At 40.3% G+C, this 24,042-nt stretch overlaps 1 protein-coding gene across 1 annotated transcript in view; it reads left to right on the top strand.

Moving 5' to 3' along the window:
• OSBPL1A (oxysterol binding protein like 1A) overlaps positions 1 to 24,042 on the top strand; it is a 702,947-nt gene that overhangs the window by 100,314 nt on the left and 578,591 nt on the right. Inside the window, 2 exon segments of the mRNA XM_053714984.1 lie at positions 16,137 to 16,200; positions 17,252 to 17,350. Of these exon segments, the coding sequence (XP_053570959.1) occupies positions 16,137 to 16,200; positions 17,252 to 17,350 (163 nt within the window).

Here is a 24,042-nt window from a genome sequence, read left to right as displayed (position 1 = left end):
TTTATTTTGGGGGGGTTGTTTGGGTGGTGGGTTTTAATGTTGGGGGGACTTTGTATTTTTTTACAGGTAAAATTGCTGTTTAACTTAGGGCAATGCCCTACAAAAGGCCCTTTAAGGGCTATTGGTAGTTTATTGTAGGCTAGGGGGTGTTTTTATTTTGGGAGGGCTTATTTATTTTTATAGGGCTAATAGATTAGGTGTAATATTTTTTTATTTTTGATAATTTTTGTTTTTTTTGTAAACTTAGTGTTTATTTTTCCCAATTTAGTGTTATTTTCTGTAATTGTAGATTTTTTCTTTTTTTTTTCGTAGTGTTAGGTTTTTTTAAAAATTGTAATTTAGATTTTTTTTTTATTTATTGGTAGTATTTTTATTTTATTAGAATTGTTAGGTTTATTTTTAGTTCACAGGTAATTTTTTTTTTTTTTTTTTAAATTTATTTTAAGATATTTATATTGTAATTTAAAGTTAAGGGGTGATAGGTTTAGGGGTTAATAGTTTATTGTTTTGCGATGTTGGGGGCCGGCGGTTTAGTGGTTAATAGGTTTATTTAATGCCGGCGATGTGGGAGGCCGGAGTTTTAATGGTTAATAGGTTTATTTAGTGGTAGCTATGTGGGAGGCTGGAGGTTTAGTGGTTAATAGGTTTATTTAGTGGCGGCAATGTGGGAGACCGGAGGTTTGGGGTTAATAGGTTTATTTAGTAGTAGTGAAGTGGGAGGCCGGAGGTTTAGAGGTTAATAACTTTTTTTTTTTTTCTCCTACATTGGTGTATCCGGTCCATGGCTTCATCCTTACTTGTGGGATATTTTCAATCCCTACAGGAAGTGGCAAAGAGAGCACACAGCAAAGCTGTCCATATAGCTCCCCTCAGGCTCCGCCCCCCCAGTCATTCTCTTTGCCGCTCTAACTAGTAGCATCTCCACGTGGGTGGTAAAGAGTATGTGGTGTTTAGTTGTAGATTTTTATTCTTATATCAAGAGTTTGTTATTTTAAAATAGTGCCGGCTTGTACTATTTACTCTGCAGCAGAAAGTGATGAAGATTTCTGCCGAGAGGAATATGATTTTAGCACCAGTAACTAAAATCCATTGCTGTTCCCACGCAGGACTGTTGAAACCAGAGAACTTCAGTTGGGGGGAACAGTTTGCAGGCTTAACTGCTTCAGGTATGATCAGCCATATTTCTAACAAGACCTAGTAATGCTAGAAGACTGTCAGCAATCCCCTCTGGGATAGGTAAGCCATTTTTCTTAGACTCTGTATAAAATTATGGCTTATATTAAGGGCTCTATGCTGGTTGACACTATTGTGGGCTAAATCGATTGCTTTTTAGCATGTTTTCACTATAAATAAGGTGTTTTTTCAGACTTTAAAACACTTTTGGGGTTTTATTTTGCGCCTGGCACTTATTTGGACACCTATTCTAGTCAGAAAGGCCCCTCCACTCTGGAATGAAGAGGGAGGAGGCCTCATTTTCAGGCCTCAATTGCACAGTTATTTTGCTTAGGCAGTTCATGCAGCTTCACGTGGGGAGTCCAGAGGCATCAGAAAAGACTCCAGAGAGGCTTATTTCCTACTAAAATAATCCCTAAGGAAGGTAAAGGCCACAGTGGAAGCTGTGGCATAGTACTGTAGTGTTTTTAACAGGTTAATTGCTTTTATTAGCTCCGGTTTGGGCATTAAGGGGTTAATTGGTCTGAAAATTTGTGTGCAATCATTTCAAAGCATTAAGAGACTGTGGTGAAAATTTCATTAAAATCGGATGTTTATTTGATGGTTTTTTGATGTTTTAGTAATAAAGTGTGCACTTTTATTGTTTAAAGACACAGTAACATTTTTGTCAAAAATAATTTTTATTGCATTGAAGATCTGTTTAAGTCTGTCAAACAGATCTGACCCTTCAGATAACCTATGTTCTGTATGTTCAAAGGCCAAGGTGGTTCCCCCATTAAATTTATGTGTGAAGTGTGCCATAGCGTCCAAACAGCTTAAGGACCGTACAATCACGCTTAAAGATATAGCCCAAGATGATTCTTTAGCTGAAGGTAGTGAGGATAGCTCACTATCCTCTCCTTTTGTGTCAACACCAGCTATGCCCGCGCAAGCGATGCCCAGTACATCTAGCGCGCCAATTGCTATTACTATGCAACAGTTAGCAGCAGTAATGGATAATTCTCTCGCAGCATTTTTATCCAAACTGCCAGCTTTTCCTAGGAAGCGTGATTGCTCAGTTTTAAATACAGAAAATGAGCAAGCAGACGCAGAGGATAATTTATCTGTAGTTCCCTCACATCAATCTGACTTGGCGGTGAGGGAGGGCCTGTCTGAGGGAGAAATTTCTGACACAGGAAAAGTTTCTCAGCAGGCAGAGCCTGATACCATAGCATTTAAATTTAAGCTTGAACACCTCCGCGCTCTACTTAAGGAGGTCCTAGCTACTCTTGATGATTGTGACCCTTTGGTGGTCCCAGAAAAATTGTGTAAAATGGATAAATTCTTAGAGGTCCCAGTACACACTGTTGTGTTTCAGATACCTAAGAGGGTGGCGGATATAGTGAATAAGGAGTGGGAGAAGCCAGGTGTACCTTTTGTTCTCCCTCCTATATTTAAGAAAATGTTCCCCATTGTTGACCCCAGAAGGGACGCGTGGCAGACGGTCCCTAAGGTAGAGGGGGCAGTTTCAACGCTAGCTAAGCTCACAATTATACCAATAGAAGACAGTTGCGCTTTCAAAGATCCTATGGATAAAAAATTAGGTTTTCTTCTTCAACCAATTTCTTGCATTATTCCTGTAACCACTGCAGCTGCTTTTTGGTTTGAGGAATTAGAAAACTCGCTCCAGAAGGAGACTTCTTATGATGAAGTCATGGATAGAATTCACGCCCTGAAGTTGGCTAATTCTTTCATTACAGATGCCGCTTTTCAGTTAGCTAAATTAGCGGCGAAAAATTCTGGTTTCACAATAGTGGCGCGTTGGGCGCTTTGGCTAAAATCGTGGTCGGCGGATGTGTCGTCCAAAACAAAATTGCTTAATATTCCTTTCAAGGGTAAGACCCTATTCGGGCCAGAGTTGAAAGAAATTATTTCAGATATCACTGGGGGAAAGGGCCATGCCCTTCCACAGGATTGACCTTTCAAAGCTAAAAATAAGTCTAATTTTCGTTCCTTTCGCAATTTCAGGAACGGACCGGCTTCTACCTCTACAGCCACTAGGCAAGAGGGTAACGCACCCCAGCCCAAACCAGCATGGAAACCATTGCAAGGCTGGAACAAGGGTAAACAGGCCAAAAAGCCTCCTGCTGCTACCAAGACAGCATGAAGGGGTAGCCCCCGATCCGGGACCGGATCTAGTAGGGGGCACACTTTCTCTCTTTGCTCAGGCCTGGGCAAGAGATGTTCCGGACCCCTGGGCACTAGAAATTGTCTCTCGGGGGTATCTTCTAGAATTCAAGGACCTTCCTCCAAGGGGAAGGTTCCACATGTCTCGCTTATCTTTAGACCAGATAAAGAGACAGGCATTCTTACATTGCGTAGAAGACCTTTTAAAAATGGGAGCGATAAACCCAGTTCCAACAGCAGAACAAGGTCTGTAATTTTACTCAAACCTGTTTGTAGTTCCCAAAAAGGAAGGAACTTTCAGGCCAATTCTGGATTTAAAGATCCTAAACAAATTCCTCAGAGTGCCATCGTTCAAAATGGAAACTATTCGAACGATTTTACCTACAATCCAGGAGGGTCAATTTATGACTACCGTGGATCTAAAGGATGCGTATCTACATATTCCTATCCACAAAGAACATCTTCAGTTCCTAAGGTTCGCCTTTCTGGACAAACATTACCAGTTTGTGGCTCTCCCATTCGGGCTAGCCACTGCTCCAAGGATTTTCACAAAGGTACTCGGGTCCCTTCTAGCGGTTCTAAGACCAAGGGGCATTGCAGTGGCACCTTACTTGGACGACATTCTGATACAAGCGTCGTCTCTTTCAAAGGCAAAGGCTCACACAGACATCGTTCTGGCCTTTCTCAGATCTCACGGATGGAAAGTGAACATAGAAAAAAGTTCCCTGTCTCCGTCGACAAGAGTTCCTTTCTTGGGGACAATAATAGATTCTTTAGAAATGAAGATTTTCCTGACAGATGTCAGAAAGTCAAAACTTCTAAACGCTTGTCAAGTTCTTCACTCTGTTCCACGACCTTCCATAGCTCAGTGCATGGAAGTAGTAGGGTTGATAGTTGCAGCAATGGACATAGTTCCTTCATTCAAAATGGAGACCATTCGGACAATTTTACCAATGATCCCGGAGGGTCAATATATGACTACCGTGGACTTAAAGGATGCGTACCTGCATATTCCTACCCACAAAGATCACCATCAGTTTCTGAGGTTCGCCTTTCTGGACAAGCATTACCAGTTCGTGGCTCTTCCCTTCGGATTGGCCACTGCTCCCAGAATTTTCACAAAGGTGCTAGGGTCCCTTCTAGCGGTGCTTAGGCCAAGGGGCATTGCAGTAGCACCTTACCTAGACGACATTTTAATACAGGCGTCGTCCTTTCACAAAGCAAGGGCTCATACGGACATTGTTCTAGCCTTTCTAAGGTCTCACGGGTGGAAGGTGAACATAGAAAAGAGTTCTCTGTCCCCATTCACAAGGGTTCCCTTCCTGGGAACAATAATAGACTCGGTAGAAATGAAAATCTTTCTGACAGAGGTCAGGAAATTAAAACTTTTGAACACTTGTCGAGTTCTTCAATCCATTCCTCAACCATCCATAGCTCAGTGCATGGAGGTAATAGGACTAATGGTTGCGGCAATGGACTTGGTTCCTTTTGCTCAAATTCATTTAAGACCATTGCAACTGTGCATGCTCAAACAATGGAATGGGGATTATGCAGATTTGTCTCCCCAGATTCAGATGGACCAGCAAACCAGAGACTCACTCCTCTGGTGGTTGTCTCAGGATCACCTGTCTCAGGGAATGAGTTTCCGAAGAGCGGAGTGGATAATTGTCATGACCGACGCCAGCCTCTTAGGCTGGGGCGCGGTCTGGAAGTCCCTGAAGGCTCAGGGTCTATGGTCTCGGGAAGAATCTCTTCTCCCGATAAACATTTTGGAATTGAGAGCGATATTCAATGCGCTCCAGGCATGGCCTCAACTAGCGGAGGCCAAATTCATCACATTTCAGTCGGACAACATGACTGTAGCGTACATCAATCATCAGGGGGGAACAAAGAGTTCCCTGGTGATGAGGGAGGTATCCAAGATCATCAAATGGGCAGAGGATCACTCCTGCCATCTATCAGCAATTCACATCCCAGGAGTGGACAACTGGGAAGTGGATTATCTGAGTCGTCAGACTTTCCATCCGGGGGAGTGGGAACTCCACCCGGAGGTTTTTGCTCAGCTGACCCAGCTATGGGGCATTCCAGATCTGGATCTGATGGCGTCACGTCAGAACTCCAAAGTTACACATTACGGGTCCAGGTCCAGGGATCCCAAGGCGACATTGGTAGATGGTATGCAGACCTGGTGAATATGTCATCTGTTCCACCATGGAAGCTACCTTTGAGACAGGACCTTCTAATTCAAGGTCCATTCAAACATCCAAACCTAGTTTCTCTGCAACTGACTGCTTGGAGATTGAACGCTTGATTCTAGCTAAGCGTGGGTTTTCGGAATCAGTTATAGATACTCTGATCCAGGCTAGAAAGCCTGTCACCAGGAAAATTTACCTAAGATATGGCGGAAATATCTTTGCTGGTGCGAATCCAAGGGTTACTCTTGGAGTAAGATTAGGATTCCAAGGATACTATCTTTTCTCCAAGAAGGATTGGAGAAAGGTCTGTCAGCTAGTTCTTTAAAGGGACAGATATCTGCTCTGTCTGTTTTGTTACACAAGCGTCTGGCAGCCATGCCAGATATTCAGGCGTTTGTACAGGCTTTAGTCAGAATCAAGCCTGTCTACAGACCTGTGGCTCCTCCATGGAGTCTAAATTTAGTTCTTTCAGTTCTTCAAGGGGTTCCGTTTGAACCTCTACATTCCATAGATATTAAATTACTATCTTGGAAAGTTTTGTTTTTAGTAGCTATTTCTTCTGCTAGAAGAGTTTCTGAATTGTCTGCTTTGCAGTGTAATTCACCCTATCTGGTGTTTCATACAGATAAGGTCGTTTTACGCACCAAACCTGGTTTTCTTCCAAAAGTGGTTTCCAATAAGAATATCAACCACGAAATAGTTGTTCCTTCTCTGTGTCCTAATCCAGTTTCTAACAAGGAACGTCTGTTTCACAATCTTGATGTGGCTGAAAAGCATCATCCGGTTGGCTTATGAGACTGCTGGAAGGCAGCCTCCTGAACGAATTACAGCTCACTCTACTAGAGCTGTGGCTTCCACATGGGCTATCAAGAATGAGGCTTCTGTTGAACAGATTTGTAAGGCAGCGACTTGGTCTTCACTGCATATGTTTGCCAAATTTTACAAATTCGATACTTTTGCTTCTTCGGAGGCTATTTTTGGGAGAAAGGTTTTGCAAGCAGTGGTACCTTCCGTTTAGGTTACCTGACTTGTTCCCTCCCTTCATCTGTGTCCTAAAGCTTTGGTATTGGTTCCCACAAGTAAGGATGAAGCCGTGGACCGGATACACCAATGTAGGAGAAAACAGAATTTATGTTTACCTGATAAATTTCTTTCTCCTACGGTGTATCCGGTCCACGGCCCGCCCTGGCATTTTGGTCAGGTTTAAATTTATTTTTTGTAAACTACAGTCACCACTGCACCCTATGGTTCTCCTTTTTCTCCTAACCGTCGGTCGAATGACTGGGGGGGCAGAGCCTGAGGGGAGCTATATGGACAGCTCTGCTGTGTGATCTCTTTGCCACTTCCTGTAGGGATTGAGAATATCCCACAAGTAAGGATGAAGCCGTGGACCGGATACACCGTAGGAGAAAGAAATTTATCAGGTAAACATAAATTCTGTTTTTTTTTCTTTTTTTTTTTTTTTTTTATATAGTGGCGGTGATGTCAGGGAGCGGCGGAATAGGGGGTTAATAATTTATATTTAGTGTTGCCGATGTCGAGGAGTGGCAGATTAGGGGTTATTAGGTTTATTTAATAGTCGCAATGTGAATGTTCAGCAGATTAGGGATTAATAAGTTTTAAATAGTGTTTGAGATGCAAGAGGGTAGCAGTTTAGGGGTTATTATATAGTTTATGGGTATTAGTGTACTTTGCAATGAGTTTTATGCAACATTTTTGTTGCGCAAAACTCATAACTACTGGTCTCAGATGGCGGTATGGATCGTGTCGGTATAGGCTGTATCACAAGCTTTTTAGCCGGACAGCACAACCTGTAATAGCAACGCTAGGAAAATCCCACGCAAAAACGTAATTTTTTTTTAGTGCGGAATGAATGTTGTGTTACAGGGTAAAATGCTTGCGGTATAGCTATACCGACACAACTCATGCGTTCCTGGCCATTGCACTGGAATTGCCAATTTTTCAGCTTTAAAAGCCGTAACACAAAACTCATAATCTACCTGTTAGATATTTATTGCTTTATGTACTTCTCCCCTTTTTCTCATATATGCTTTGAATATAAGCATTTTGCAGTACACTTGTATTAGCAAAAAAATGCTATTACTTTTTCAGTACTATTGTGCAAGGAGTACATAGAGCATATGGCGTTACTGCATTCACAGTGGTATTGATAGCATATATTGCAGTGGCAATGACTGACAAGTGAAATTCGATTTTAATATTCTGGAAAGGCTTTGCACAGGCTTTTGGAATGTGACTGTGAGAATTTGTGCTCATTCAGCCACAAGAGCATTTGTGAGGTTAGGAACTCATTTTGGACAAGAAAGTCTAGCTCACAATCAGTGTTTAAATTGTTTTCATTTAGGTTGAGGTTAAAGGGACATTAAACCCAAATTTTTTCTTTCATTATTCAGATAGGCAATACAATTTTAAACAAAATTCCAATGTACTTATATTATCTAATTTGCTACATTCTTTAGATACCCTTTGTTTAAGAAAAAGCAATGCACATGGGTGAGCCAATCACACGAAGCATCTATGTACAGCCACCAATCAGCAGCTTCTGAGCCTATATAGATATGCTTTTCAGCAAAGAAAATCAAGAGAATTAAGCAAATTAGATAATAGAAGTAAATTAGAATTTTGCTTAAAATTGCATACGCTTTCTAAAGCATGAAATAATAAATTTGGGTTTGTCTCTGTGCAGGACACTTATTTCTCCACACCAATCTGTCAAACTATGTCTTCATGGACCTCACTTTGTACAGTAATGTTGGAACAGGAAGGGGCCTTTTTAAAACTGTTGCCACAAAGTTGGAAGCACCCAATTGTCTAAACTGTGTTTTGTATCCAGTAGCATTAAAGGGACAGTATACTGTAAAAATAATTTTCCCTTAATGTGTTTCCTATTACTTTTTTACCAACAGTAAAAATAACTGGTTTCTTTTGCATGATGTACCGAGTCCACGGATTCATCCTAACTTGTGGGATATTGTCCTTCCTGATAGGAAGTAGCAAAGAGAGCACCACAGCAGAGCTGTCTATATAGCTCCCCCCTTAACTCTACCCCCCCAGTCATTCTCTTTGCTGGCTCTAAGCAGGAAGAGTAAAGAGAAGAGGTGTTAAACTGTTAGTTTTTATTTTATCTTCAATCAAGTGTTTGTTATTTTTAAATGGTACCGGTTTTGTACTATTTACTCTCAGGCAGGACATAGATGAAGATTTCTGCCTGGAGGATGATGATCTTAGCATTTGTAACTAAGGTCCACTGCTGTTCCCACAGAAGCTGAGGAGTACAGGAAAACTTCAGTGTGAGGAACGGTTTCTTGCTATACAGCAATGAGGTATGTTCAGTCATATTTTCTGCAGAGACTGTGTTAACTCAGAAAGGCTGACAGTGTCCCCATTAGGGGAAGGGTAAGCAGTAATCCTAGTGTTATCAGAGGTTTTTTCTAGCTTGCATAAAGGGTTAATTTTTTGTGGGCACTCAGTTTGTTATGTGAATTTGGGACAAACGTTTTTGTGTCTGGGAGTAACGTTTTCTGTTTTATGGGACATTTGCTTGAGGGTTCTTTGGAGTTGTTTATAACCCACATGGCTTTCAGGCAGGGTTTGTTAGTTTTGTGTAGGCCCCAGCAACATCGAGTGAGGTGGGCGGGGCCTACATTTACAAGTAGCAAGCAACTTCTCCTGAGGTCCTGATAGTCTTCTGAGGGACTAATTGAAGCTTTAAACCCCATATTATCGCTTTCTAAGGGCAGGTAGGGCCACAGCAGAGCTGTGGCAAGGTGCTTTAGGGGGTTTTAACCGGTTTTAGACATATTTCAATCAGTTTTTTTAATTTGGGGGTTTATTGCTTATTAACTTGTGGTGCAATCCTTCTAAAGCTTAGTGGGTACACTGTTAAAATTTCAGAAAAATTTAAGCAATTTTAACCTGTTTTGCAGTTTGTGTATGCCTTTTTTTTCTCTTAAAGGCACAGTACCGTTTTTGCAAATTGTGTTTTTTTTCATTAAATAAAGAGTTTTCCAAGCTTGCTTGCTTTATTACTAGTCTGTTAAACATGTCTGACACTGAGGAAACTCATTGTACAATTTGTTTAGAAGCCATTGTGGAACCCCCTCTTAGAATGTGTCCCACTTGTACTGATATGTCTATAAATTGCAAACCGCATATTTTGACTTATAAAAGTTTGGCATTAGATGATTCTCAGACAGAAGGAAATCGGGTTTTGCCATCTAGTTCTCAGTGTCACAACCAGTAACGCCCGCACAAGTGACGCCAAGTACTTCTAGTGCGTCTAATTCTTTCAACTTGCAAGATATGGCTTCAGTTATGAATACTACCCTCACAGCAGTTTTATCTAAGCTGCCTGGGTTGCAAGGGAAGCGCAGTAGCTCTGGGTTAAGAACAAATGCTGAGCCTTCTGACGCTTTAGTAGCCGTATCCGATATTCCCTCAATATGTTCTGAAGTAGGGATGAGGGATTTGCTGTCTGAGGGAGAGATTTCTGATTCAGGAAAGATGTTCTCTCAGACAGATTCAGATATGATGGCATTTAAATTTAAGCTAGAGCACCTCCGCTTATTGCTCAGGGAGGTTTTAGCTACTCTGGATGATTGTGACCCTATATTGTAGTTCCAGAGAAATTGTGTAAAATGGACAAATATTTAGAGGTTCCTGTTTACACTGATGTGTTTCCGGTCCCTAAGAGGATTTCGGACATTGTTAATAAGAAGTGGGATAAACCAGGTATTCCGTTCTCTCCCCCTCTTGTATTTAAGAAAATGTTTCCCATTTCTGACACCATAAAGGACTCATGACAGACGGTCCCTGAGGTGGAGGGAGCTATTTCTACCCTGGCTAAGCATACAACTATACCTATTGAAGACAGTTGTGCTTTCATTGATCCTATAGATAAAGAATTAGAGGGTCTCCTAAAGAAAATTTTTGTTCATCAAGGTTTTCTTCTTCAACCTATAGCATGCATTGTTGCTGTAACCACTGCAGCTGCCTTTTGGTTTGAGGCTCTAGAAGAGGCTATTCAGATGGAGACCCCACTAGATGATTTTTTTGTACAGAATTAAGGCTCTTAAGTTGGCTAATTCTTTTATTACAGACGCCGCTTTTCATCTTGCTAAATTAGCGGCTAAGAATTCAGGTTTTGCCATTTTAGCGCGTAGAGCGTTATGTCTTAAGTCCTGGTCAGCTGATGTGTCATCTAAATCTAAGCTTTTGTCCATCCCTTTCAAAGGTAAGACCCTATTCGGGCCTGTATTGAAAGAGATCATTTCAGACATTACTGGAGGGAAGGGTCATACCCTCCCTCAGGATAAGTCAAATAAGACAAGGACCAAACAAAATAATTTTCGTTCCTTTTGAAAGTTCAAGAGTGGTCCCTCTACCTCTTCCCCTGCTGCAAAGCAAGAGGGGAAGTTAGCTCAATCCAAGCCAACCTGGAGACCTAATCAGGCTTGGAACAAGGATAAACAGGCCCAAAAGCCTGCTGCTGCCACTAAGTCAGCATGAAGGGGTAGCCCCCGATCCGGGACCGGATCTAGTAGGGGGCAGACTCTCTCTCTTTGCTCAGGCCTGGGCAAGAGACGTTCATGATTCCTCGGCAGTAGAAATTGTAACCCAGGGATACCTTCTAGATTTCAAGGATTCCCCTCCAAGGGGGAGGTTCCATCTTTCTCAATTGTCTGTAAACCCGACAAAAAGAGAGGCGTTCTTATGCTGTGTAGAAGACCTCTTTACCATGGGAGTGATCTGCCCAGTTCCAAAAGCAGAACAGGGGCAGGGGTTCTACTCCAATCTGTTTATAGTTTCCAAAAAGGAGGGAACTTTCAGACCAATTCTGGATCTCAAGATCCTTAACTAATTCCTAAGAGTTTCATCTTTCAAGTTGGAGACCATTCAGACTATCTTACCATTGATCCAGGAGGGTCAATATATGACCACCGTGGACTTAAAGGATGCGTATCTGCACATTCCTATCCACAAAGATCATCACTAGTTCCTCAGGTTCGCCTTAATGGACAAGCATTATCAGTTTGTGGCTCTTCCTTTCGGGTTGGCCATGGCGCCGCGAATCTTCACAAAGGTGCTAGGGTCCCTTCTGGCGGTTCTAAGGCCACGGGGCATAGCAGTGGCGCCTTATCTAGACGACATTCTAATTCAAGCGTCGTCCTTCCAACTAGCCAAGTCTCACACGGAGTTAGTGTTGGCCTTTCTAGGGTCTCAAGGGTGGAAAGTGAACGTAAAAAAGAGTTCTCTTTCCCCCCTCACAAGAGTTTCATTTCTAGGGACTCTGATAGACTCGGTGGACATGAAAATATTTGACGGAGGTCAGGAAATCAAAGATTTTGTCCACCTGCCGAGCTCTTCATTCCATTCCTCGGCCGTCAGTGGCTCAGTGTATGGAGGTAATCGGACTAATGGTAGCAGCAATGGACATAGTTCCGTTTGCTCGCTTGCATCTCAGACCACTGCAACTATGCATGCTCAATCAGTGGAATGGGGATTATGTGGATTTATCTCCTCAGATAAATCTGGATCAAGAGACCAGAGACTCTCTTCTTTGGTGGTTGTCACAGGATCATCTGTCCCAGGGAATGTGTTTCCGCAGGCCAGAATGGGTTATGGTGACGACAGACGCCAGTCTTCTGGGCTGGGGTGCAGTCTGGAATTCCCTGAAAGCTCAGGGTTTGTGGACTCGGGAGGAGGCTCTCCTACCGATAAATATTCTGGAATTAAGAGCGATATTCAATGCTCTCCAGGCATGGCCTCAGCTGGTTTCGGCCAGATTCATCAGGTTTCAGTCGGACAACATCACGACTGTGGCTTATATCAATCATCAGGGTGGAACAAAGAGTTCCTTAGCGATGATAGAGGTCTCCAGGATAATCAAATGGGCAGAGGCTCACTCTTGCCATCTGTCAGCGATCTATATCCCAGGTGTAGAGAACTGGGAGGCAGATTTTCTAAGTCAGACTTTTCATCCGGGGGAGTGGGAACTCCATCCGGAGGTGTTTGCTCAGCTGGTTTGGCTATGGGGCACACCAGAGTTGGATCTGATGGCGTCTCGTCAGAACGCCAAACTTCCTTGTTACTGCTCCAGGTCAAGGGATCCTCAGGCTGTACTGATAGATGCTCTAACAGTACCCTTCTGATTCAAGGTCCATTCAAGCATCCAAATCTAATTTCTCTGCAACTGACTGCTTGGAGATTGAACGCTTGATTCTATCAAAGCGGGGTTTCTCTGAGTCAGTCATAAATACCTTGATTCAGGCTCGAAAGCCTGTTACCAGGAAAATTTATCATAAGATATGGCGTTAATATCTTTTTTGGTGCGAATCCAAAGGCTTCTCCTGGAGTAAAATCAGGATTCCTAGGATTTTGTATTTTCTCCAAGAGGGATTGGAGAAAGGATTATCAGCTAGTTTCCTAACGGGACAGATATCTGCTCTGTCTATTTTGTTGCACAAGCGTCTGGCAGATGTTCCAGACGTTCGGGCTTTTTGTCAGGCTTTAGTTAGAATTAAGCCTGTGATTAAACCTATTGCTCCGCCATGGAGTCTAAATTTAGTTGTTCAGGGGATTCTGTTTGAACCCATGCATTCCATAGATATTAAGCTTTTATCTTGGAAAGTTTTGTTCCTAGTTACTCTCTCTTCAGCTCAAAGAGTTTCTGAACTATCTGCATTACAATGGGATTCTCCTTATCTTGTGTTCCATGCTGATAAGGTAGTTTTGCGTACCAAGCCTGGGTTCCTACCTAAGGTTGTTACTAACAGGAATATCAATCAGGAAATTGTTGTTCCTTCTCTGTGTCCTAATCCTTCTTGTAAGAAGGAACGTCTGTTACACAACTTGGACGTAGTTCGTGCTTTGAAATTTTATTTGCAGGCAACCAAAGATATTCGTCAAACATCTTCTTTGTTGTCCATTCTGGAAAGCGTAGGGGTCAAAAGGCTACGGCGACTTCTTTCCTTTTTGCTGAAAAGCATCATCCGTTTGGCTTATGAGACTGCTGGACAGCAGCCTCCTGAAAGGATTACAGCTCATTCTACTAGAGCGGTAGCTTCCACATGGGCTTTTAAAAATGATTCTTCTGTTGAACAGATTTGTAAGGCTGCGACTTGGTCGTCGCTTCATACCTTTTCAAAATTTTATAAATTTTATACTTTTGCTTCTTCGGAGGCTATTTTTGGGAGAAAGGTTTTGCAAGCAGTGGTGCCTTCCGTTTAGGTTACCCGACTTGTTCCCTCCCTTCATCCGTGTCCTAAAGCTTTCGTATTGGTATCCCACAAGTTAGGATGAATCCGTGGACTCGGTACATCATGCAAAAGAAAACAAAATTTATGCTTACCTGATAAATTTCTTTCTTTTGCGATGTACCGAGTCCACGGCCCGCCCTGTCTATTCAAGACAGACAGTATTTTTTTTATGTAAACTTCAGTCACCTCTGCACCTTATAGTTTCTCCTTTTCTTCCTTGGCCTTCGGTCGAATGACTGGGGGGTTGAGTTAAGGGGGAGCTATATAGACAGCTCTGCTGTGGTGCTCTCTTTGCTACTTCCTGTCAGGAAGGACAATATCCCACAAGTTAGGATGAATCCGTGGACTCGGAAAGAAATTTATCAGGTAAGCATAAATTTTGTTTTTGTGTTTTGAAGCCACAACCTAATAAAATGGGTTGAGCTTGTAAGTATCAAATCTCATTACTTTATCACATAGTGTACATATATATATGGTTCTTTATCTTATATCTGTCCCTAAACCAAAGACCAATACCTGGGGAGAACAATGGAAACTTTTTTTTTTTTACACAGCTTATCTATAGCTTGGAGCTAAGGCCAGAAACTTTCAGAATAGGTGGGGATACCACAGACTAAATCTACTATTTCAAATGCCAATATAAGGGTAAAGTAAATACTTGTAAAAATTTAATATACTCCAGCAGATAAAGTGGATCATAGGGAACACATTGGAGACAATTTTTTAGTAAATTGTCCCTTTAAGATGACCCTTCACTGGAACTATGAGGCCTAGCCTAAACCCTGATCCCTCCTCCACAAAACTTTATAGTAGGCACTATGGATTTAGGTATAAAGAGTTTATCACTCCAGAGAACATGTTTCCACTGCTCCTGAGTGCATTACCATACTCCATCCAATACTTAGTATTGTGCATTTTGATGTGATGCTTGTGTACAGCTTCTTGGCTATAGCAACCCATTTCATGAAAGTCTAATACACAGTTCTTGTGCTGATGTTGCTTCCAGATGCAGTATAGAACTCTGTAGAGAGTGATGTAACAAATGGCTGATTTTTATGCACTGTGTTTCAGTACTCAGCAGCCCTGCTCTGTAAGTTTTACATGGTTTATCAATTTATGTCTGGGATTTTTTTACTCCTAGATACTTCCTATTTACAATATTAAAGTTTCCTACCTATGACAGTCATATTTAGTCACGGGCCTCTTCAGTATGATCCATTGTACTGCCAGTGTTTATATGTAGAGATGTCATGTCATGGCTATGGGCTGGATCTTATCTACCTGTTATCATTGGGTGTGGCTGAAACACCTGAACTCCATAATTAGTAGGGGAGTCCAGATACTTTTGTTTGAATAGTATATGTATGTTTTGATAAATCTAATATGACCCTCTATAGGAGAAGATCAATTCTGACTCTGCTCTAGTCGCTTTACAATCTCCCATCCGAGTTTTTATTTTAAAATAATTTAGAAAAAACACATCTTGTGTAGACTACCTGATCATGTTAAGTAAACATACTTTTTGCAAACGTTTTTTGGATTGCATTCTCTATTTTAATTCCTTCTATTCATATATTTAAGATACCTTTCAATCCTTACATTATTTAAGGTCAAACTCCTTCAAAAACCCAAGGTTGTTCTAAAATTATAGCACACTGTCAGTCATAGGAAACAACAAGGTTATGATACCATGACTAGAAACACATTTACCAGTCAACACGTTTGTTCTGCATACCTTAAGATCAGTTGATGCCCAAAAAACTATATGAAGGATTATCTCAATATTCCAAATTACACAAGACTTTAGAGTTAATTTTCTTTTCACAAACCCTAATTTTAGGTTACACCCTTTTAGTTTTGTCAATGTTCTTAAATGTCTGCATTCATAAAGCAGTGTAATCTTCATGTCTTTATTTAATATAATTTGTAAAAGGCTTATTTGAGTTATGCGCTACCCTAGATAGAATACGTTTTATCTCAAAAGTTTTCGGTTTACAGAATTTCTGGAATGAATATAGTGAGTATAGTAATTTACAGTAGGGATTCCTAACAGATCAAAAAATTACAAGGGTTAGATTGCCCCACTTTAATGCCTCTCTTATAGAGTTGAAAGACCCAGTTATTAAACTAAGCAGCTGTTTGTTGTATTCCCTCAAGCATTAGAAAATCTGTCAGAATATGTAGTTTCAGGAATAATAGGAAATCTCTTTCCAGAAATACCACCAATAATTAGTCAATGTCCCCTTTTACATAATATGAAGAATTCAGTTTATTGATTAGTACAAATCTGTTTTAAACTTTTTTTTTTTTTTTTTCTCTTCAGAAATGATGCAGTAAACAATGTTTTTCGCCAGGGCTGTAAGCATCTAACTCAAGCAATATGCACGGTAGGTGCAATACATTTATACATTGAAAAATATGCATTATTTTGCAGTCAAAACAAACCCCTTAAAAAAAGCCTCTTGCTTGTTGTTTTATCTTCTTTATTTTTATTGTTGCCAGTTAAAGGAACACGATACCCAAATGTTGAAGTGATGCAGCATAGCTGTAAAAATCTGACTAGAAAATGTCAGCTGAACATCTCTATGTAAAAAAAATAAATAAAATATTTACCTCAAAATGTACTAATTATTCACACCCCATTGTAAAGGGACATTAAATAGCCAATCAGGATAATAGTCTCAGGACTTGCAAAGGAGTGTGCCTCTGGCATGTGCAGGCCAAGTCATGTTGTTTCCATATTCAGTTTAAGGGAGTTTACTATGAAATATCACAAGATTTCAGTGAAATCTCACGTGATCACAGGAAAGCATAGCATGACCTCAACACTGCTAATGTTGATTGGCTACTGTTTTTTTGTTTTTTTGTTTTGTTTTTACTCCACCCTGCACGTAAACTTGTAAGCTGAAGGCCTTTTGAGTTAAAATATCTTCCTTTTTTACCTAGTGATGTTCAGGTGATATTTTCTTGCCAGCTTTTAACAGTTATATGCTAAATCACTTGAAAATGATGCAGCATAAGTATTATGTCCCTTTAAGAGCAGATCAAAATGATCTCCTGCACATATCAACCAACCAATGTGCAGTATATAGGAGAGTCAGGAATGCACTCCAGCCTCTCTGGGGTAAAGGAAACACTACAATTATCAGAGTTGGATTAGAGCAAAATGACATAATGTAAGCACATTGCTTTTTATTTATTTTTAATATGCATTATTAAATATTTTACAGGGAATTAAATCACTTTTGTTCAGTACATGTTATCCACGCTTACCATAAATCTAGCAATATAAAGTAATTTACTCACAAAATAGTAAAGTTTAAATAAAGCCAGCACTTACATATACATAGCTTATAGATTCATGTTTCCTACTGTAGTATCACTTTCTTTTGGAGTAACCAAAGTTTAAAATTAACCGTTTTATTTTTTATTGTGCAGGTTAAATCCACTGACAGATGTTCATTCTCTGTTAAATGTTTTGATGACAGCATTCATCACTTTAAAGTTCTTCCGAAAGGCCCTAAGCTGACAAGAGAGGTATGTCTTAGGAACATAGGCAACTTATAACATACAATAAGAGGTATGTGTATATTCTAATATGCTGGGGTTTGTCTGCTCACGTAATGTAAATTAAAATCTGCCCCATCATAAATGTTTGTGCTGTTAAATCAAGATTACATATTTTCATTCAATGGTTCTTATCGTAGTTGTTCTTAATAGAAGCATATTTGTACCTAATGAATGTTAAACATTTTTTTTGATTAATCATAATACAGCTATTATATTTTGTATATATGGTTTACTACATAAGATGAGTAATTGTTTATTATATAGGCTTTAGACTGAACCAGTAATAAAAACTTAAAATGCAAAGCAAATACTACAAATAGCATTTTTTGTATTTAATATAACTCAAAAAACTCACAATTTGTGTGTATAGAGAAAAAAGGCACCTTTTATTGTATTTTCAATTGAGATTTTAAAACTCACTATTGTTGGCAGTTGACCAAGCCAGGGTAAAGCAGAGAACAACACAGGCTCCCTGAATTACATATTCTAAGTCTTCTTTTATTGGCTATAACAACTAAGTGTGTGAGCTATGTTTTATACCATGCCATCTAAAGGACTGTAAGGACATCACATATAAAATGATGCAAACATAAACACTTTCAAAACTCAAGTATGGTACCAAATTCAAAGCAGAATGACATCACTCACTGGATTTACTATTGCACATAAATTTATTTTGTACAGCTGGTGAGGGTCCACGATCTATTACTCCTGGGAATTACTCTTCACTGCCACTTGGAGGAGGCAACGATTCTCAAAACCCAAAAGCTTTATAAAACTCCTCTCACCCTACTGGAAGCTTGTCTTTGCCTCCACTGGATGTAAAAAGTATATGCATGGCAGCTTTCGAGCCTGCACTGGTCAGGATAGCGCTTTTTAGGCCTTTCAAGATTGCGCACGTCGGGTTTTTCACACAGGTTAGTTTTGTCACTGTGTCCACTTTAGAGCATGCGCAACCCGACGTAAAATATCTGTTTGCTTAGTGCGCTATCTGTATGTAGGGTGTGAAGTCTGTTGGTCTCCTGGTGCACTATTCTCATTATTTTTTTTTTATTTTTTTGTCAGATTAGCACACTTTGGCCTTGTAAGTGTTTATTTCCCTTATTTTAATAGCTCCTTTTTGAGGTTATAACTATATTACTATGTAACTGTGTTTTTATATATATATATATATCCACCGTGTGTGTCTGCACTCCCAATGCTGTGTGGTCATCCACCAGGGTGCAAAGTCAATCAAGTATGCAATCTATTTCCAATAAGGGACTGCACTCACTGGATTTGGTTAAAGAAACCTTTAAATCTTTATTGTGGTAACGTTTCGGGGTTCGCAGACCCCTTCCTCAGACCAGATAACATTGCAAGTGAACAAAGTGTGCAATATATAGCACTAGCCCCACCCATCACCAATTACAAATATTGCGCCAAAAAACAAAATCACCATGGTAACACATAAACAAGGCCTAATGGCCAAAATACCAAATACCAAAACTCAAAAAGAAAATACAAAAAGAAAAAAAAAATATATAATATAATAAACTGCAAATGCAAATATCTCACATTAACACATAGCTGAATGGTGAAATATATACACACACAAAAAACACAAGGGTGTATACATAAGAGATTGCAAGGATACAGTTATAATAGTAATAATCTATAATAGCATAGTCTCAGAGGATTAAAAATATACTTAGGCAAGCACTGATTAATCATACACAGATTCAAATTAAAACCTATGCCACAAGGGAATCTCTATAACAGCTTCATTTTAGGCAAACCTCATTGCCATATGTGCATTAGATTGCCAGAATAAATATTTACATGAGCCATCAACATAAATTAACAATTAATAAGCCATCAACATTATAATGCTATATGCTCACCTAGCCGTTTAAACCTCTTTAGATCTGAAATAAGTGGCTAGAGTTTACACATCAGAACTGCTGTGGTGAGATCCATGTTCCTTACATAAACCTAAAACATGTAAAACCTGTACTAACATCTCCTATGATAGTAATAGACTGTGTGCGATGTGTCCGGCCACTCAAGTAACAGCAAACTATAAAGAATCCAATAGTCTATGTCAAATCTGTCTCATGCAACCAGTGAGTTAACCGGCCCGTGTTACGCCATAATGAGATCCCATGTGTAGTACCTAGCCAGTGTGACAGATTATAGTATTATCATGTGGGGCATGGCTTCAGAAATGTTATGCGGCATATACATATATGACAAGTGTATTAAAGAACACTTACCCGAGTAACAGGCGCGGCTCAACCCTGCAGCGCGCAAGTGAAAGTTTCAACCCGACCGCATGGCTAATTAGCATAGCCTGTCAGTCACTATGTGGGCGTGTGGAATACACAAATCGCGCTATGCAGCACCGCTCATGTGTCTATCGTATCAGAGCCCCTATGTGTTCACTTATAGGGCCAGAGGTCTTACATTTAAAGCATAGAAGAATGTTTAAAAACATCTCCAATATGTGCCATATTGTCAAGAGAGATTTTAGATATATAAGGGCATAAATGTTACATATCGTGTAGTCTAAACCTATAACATGTATTCCACTGTGTAAAAAAAGGCAGTGGGCAGAGAGGGATAAACAACTTAATCTACAGCAGGAAAGAATACATTAATCAATATCTAAAAGAGCAATAAAATACAAGTAAAGCTTAATATCTAACAAAATGGATGAGTGAATTTACTCTGAATGCAGATTGCCTGTTGTGTCTTAATCGGTGCAATATATCATCAGTAATTACTTAGACCAAGGGGGGTGGTTAGGCATTGTCATGAAGTGTCAAATATTAACCCCAGACTCTCTAAAGTGTGGAAGTGTCAGTGTTGTGACCTGTAACTTATTGGAAGGTCAGCAGTATATAGGATAGGCTGCATGGACTATGACTGGTGTAGTATATTCAACTTAAAAAGACATATTAGTTATGCTGTCTTGTGCCCGAGAACGTTACTCGTACAGACGGATCTCAAAGGGAGTATCATTGATCCACTGTATACATATGGCAATCAAGATCAATTCGGTTGAGAGAACAATAAAACCACAGAAAAAACACTGTTGGGGGGGGTTTACGTATGCCAATGAAATGGAAAAAAAGTCAGGATGATCAGAGCATGGCACCTGTAATTCAATATACCATATATGTTGTAGAGTTGCTCCCAATCAGCGGGAGAGTAAGCATTAAGTACTCTAGGTAATGTCAACCCTGAATTTCTTATTGTATAAATGAGCATAGATCCATGTCATCAGTCAAACCTTCAGAGGAAACAATGCCAATCATTTGACTTGTTTAATCCTCTGGGGTAGATGGTATCCAGTCTATGAATCCATCTAGCCTCCTTCTGCAAGAGAGTTCTGCCACGGTCACCACCGCGTCTAAGGGGGGGGACGTGGTCAATTAAGACGAAGCGTAAATCAGTTACCTTATGTCCTGCATGTAAAAAATGTCTTGCCACCGGTTGGTCTGAAGTCCCTTTGTCAATAGCAGTCCGTATAGCTGAGCGATGGTTTGCCATTCTTAAACGTGCGTTATCCGTTGTTTTACCAACGTAAAAACGTCCACAGCAACAGCTCAATAGATATATCACATAGTTAGTAGTGCAGGTGATAAAGTGCTTTATAGTGAATTTTTTGTTGGTGTGGGGGTGTCTGAATATTTTGCATGGGATCATACCGCTGCAAGTTGTGCAACCCTTGCACCTGTAACAGCCCATTTTATTAGTTTTTAGCCATTTCTTGGTGTAACTATGTTGTGGGTCTGTTTGCATTAGTATGTCCCTCAGACTTCTGCCCCGCCTATACCCCATAATTGGTGGATCCATATGTCCGAAGGGCAGTGTTTGGTCCGTGCCCAAAATTTCCCACCTATTATGAATTGAGTCAGCCAATGGTTTCTTTCCTCTGTCAAAGGTAGTTGTGAAGATCATCCTTGGGGTCTCTTTCCTATTGCTTGCTGGCTTTCCTTGTGTAATGTCTGATGTAATTTCATCTCTCACCTTCTTAATAAGGGTGTCTCTATATCCCCTTTGCTGGAATTTATCAACCATTTGGTCCAGTTGGAGTTCTCTGTTTGTGGTCTCCGTGTTGTTCCGTACCACCCGTATCAGCTGTGATTTGATTATTGCCTTCCGAGTGTGTGGGGGATGATTGCTTGTGGCTTCCAGCAATGAGTTTCTATCAGTGGGTTTAGAGAACAAGGTTGTAAATAGCCTATCAGCTTTCTTGTAAATCCGTAAGTCAAGGAAATCTATCCTTTCTGAATCAAAATTTAGCTCAAACTTGATCGGGTTTGGTAGAGCATTCAGTTGTGTTACCCATTCCGTCAGGAGTCCCACTGGTCCATGCCATATAAAGAAAATATCATCAATGTACCTTCTATAGTGTCTTATCCTTCCATGATTGTAGACATCCATGATGTCTCTTTCAAATTGTTGCATATAAAGGTTGGCATAGGATGGTGCCATATTGGATCCCATGGCCGTCCCTGTCAGCTGTTGGTAGAAAGTGTTTTCAAAGCGAAAATAGTTCAACTTAAGACATTTTTCAAGGATATTCAGGATGAAAGTTGTAGGTGGTCCTATGTATGGATACTGGTCCAATGCAGCCGCAATTGCACTTATTCCCCCGGTGTGAGGAATCACTGTGTACAGACTCCTTACATCCATAGTCACAAGGATATCATCCTGGGTAATCCCCTCCACAGTGTTGAGTATCCTAATAAGGTCCCCAGAGTCCTTGATGTAGGAGTCCATTGATCTAACAACAGGTTGCAGAAACACATCCACGTATTGAGCCAATGGTTGTAGCAGGGAGCCCCTTGCGGAGACTATCGGTCTGCCTGGTGGGTTTAGTTGATCCTTATGTATTTTTGGTAGGGTATAGAGTATCGGATGGATGGGGTATGTGGTGCAGAGAAAGTCAAATTCATCCTGATCGATCCATTTGAGCTGTAATGCTTCCGTCAGTGTTGTATCAATCTCTCTTTTAAATTCTTCAGTAGGGTTCCAGGTGAGTTTCTTGTATGTTAGTCCATCATTCAGTTGTCTCAGTATTTCATTTTGGTACTGAGTATAGTTCATGATTACAATTGCCCCACCCTTGTCCGCCGGGCGTATGACAATGTCGGGGTCAGAGGCAAGTGCCTTCATCGCCAATCTCTCTACCTTGTTTAAGTTTGGACGATGATATTCATTGTTACATTGTCCCGAGTCTTTGGCAATAAGCCTAGTAAAAGTTTTAATGCTGGTTCCACACGTGTTAGGTTCAAACTTACTCTTAGCTTTAAACCTCTTGGGCTCTGTGTCCTTATTCAGATCCTTGAAATGTTCTTTTAATTTCAGGTTCCTTTGAAATTTTTGTATGTCCAGGTATGTATCAAAGTCATTATGTTTAAAGGTAGGGATAAAAGTGAGGCCTTTGTTGAGGAGGCTGTTCTCTGCAGTCGTCAATGTCCTGTCACTGATGTTGATGACAATGTCCTGTTTCTCTACCTGGGTGGTAGGGGTGGTCTTCTTGCCACAGTAGTTCCCCCGCCTCGGGTGCGGCCTCGGCCTCTTACGTTGGCCGATCTGGTTGTAACCCCTAAAAAACGCTGGTTAGAAGTAGATGGTACCTGATCCATGTGACTCTGTTCCACGTAGTTAGTTTCATTGTCAGATCCTGAGCTGCTGTCCACAGTATTCAAGAATCTGGAGCGATATTGTCGTTGTCGTCTTGGTCTCTGTGTGTTTCTATGTTTATTGCTACCATGTAGCCAGTAGTAGACCTTCTTTTCTTTGTAGTCATTGTCCACAGTAGTAATCTTTTGGTTTTTAAAAGCCATGAGTTCTTTTTTGTATTCGTTAACCTGTTTGCCGATCTTTTCTATCCATGCAGTGTCAGTGTCATCAATAAGTATTTGCAGTTTCTGGTTGTTGAATACAGTCAGTTCTTCTTTCACTGTGGCTAAAATATTTGTACATTCCTCAATAACAAGCAAAATCAGGTCCATTGAACACTTGTTGAGAATCTGACACCAACGTATGCAAAAGTTTTTATTGTTCCTGCCTATAGTAGGCTGGTTCCTGACCCTGAATCCCCTTGGTATTTTATTACTTTTATAATATTTAGAGAGGTATACAGTGTGCAGTTCCAGGTCTGTCTCCCTCTTTCTTAGTCTCATAAGATTATTGAACACTGTTGATGGAGTTTCAGTCTGTTCACTTTCAGTAAGTTCTGAATCCACCAGTATTCTTAGCGCATCTTCATTAGTGAATGCAAATGTTTTGGTGGTGAATTCCTCTTCTTGTGGATCAATGTCATCTAGGGCCTCCGCCATAGTTGTAGAAGTGTGTGCTTCAGTTTTATTTCAGATCTAAAGAGGTTTAAACGGCTAGGTGAGCATATAGCATTATAATGTTGATGGCTTATTAATTGTTAATTTATGTTGATGGCTCATGTAAATATTTATTCTGGCAATCTAATGCACATATGGCAATGAGGTTTGCCTAAAATGAAGCTGTTATAGAGATTCCCTTGTGGCATAGGTTTTAATTTGAATCTGTGTATGATTAATCAGTGCTTGCCTAAGTATATTTTTAATCCTCTGAGACTATGTTATTATAGATTATTACTATTATAACTGTATCCTTGCAATCTCTTA

The sequence above is a fragment of the Bombina bombina genome, chromosome 5, assembly GCF_027579735.1.
Source record: "Bombina bombina isolate aBomBom1 chromosome 5, aBomBom1.pri, whole genome shotgun sequence".
Classification (NCBI taxonomy): Eukaryota; Metazoa; Chordata; class Amphibia; order Anura; family Bombinatoridae; genus Bombina; species Bombina bombina.
The sequence above is the reverse complement of the archived record's forward strand: the minus strand, read 5'-3'. Positions and strand labels throughout refer to the sequence as shown.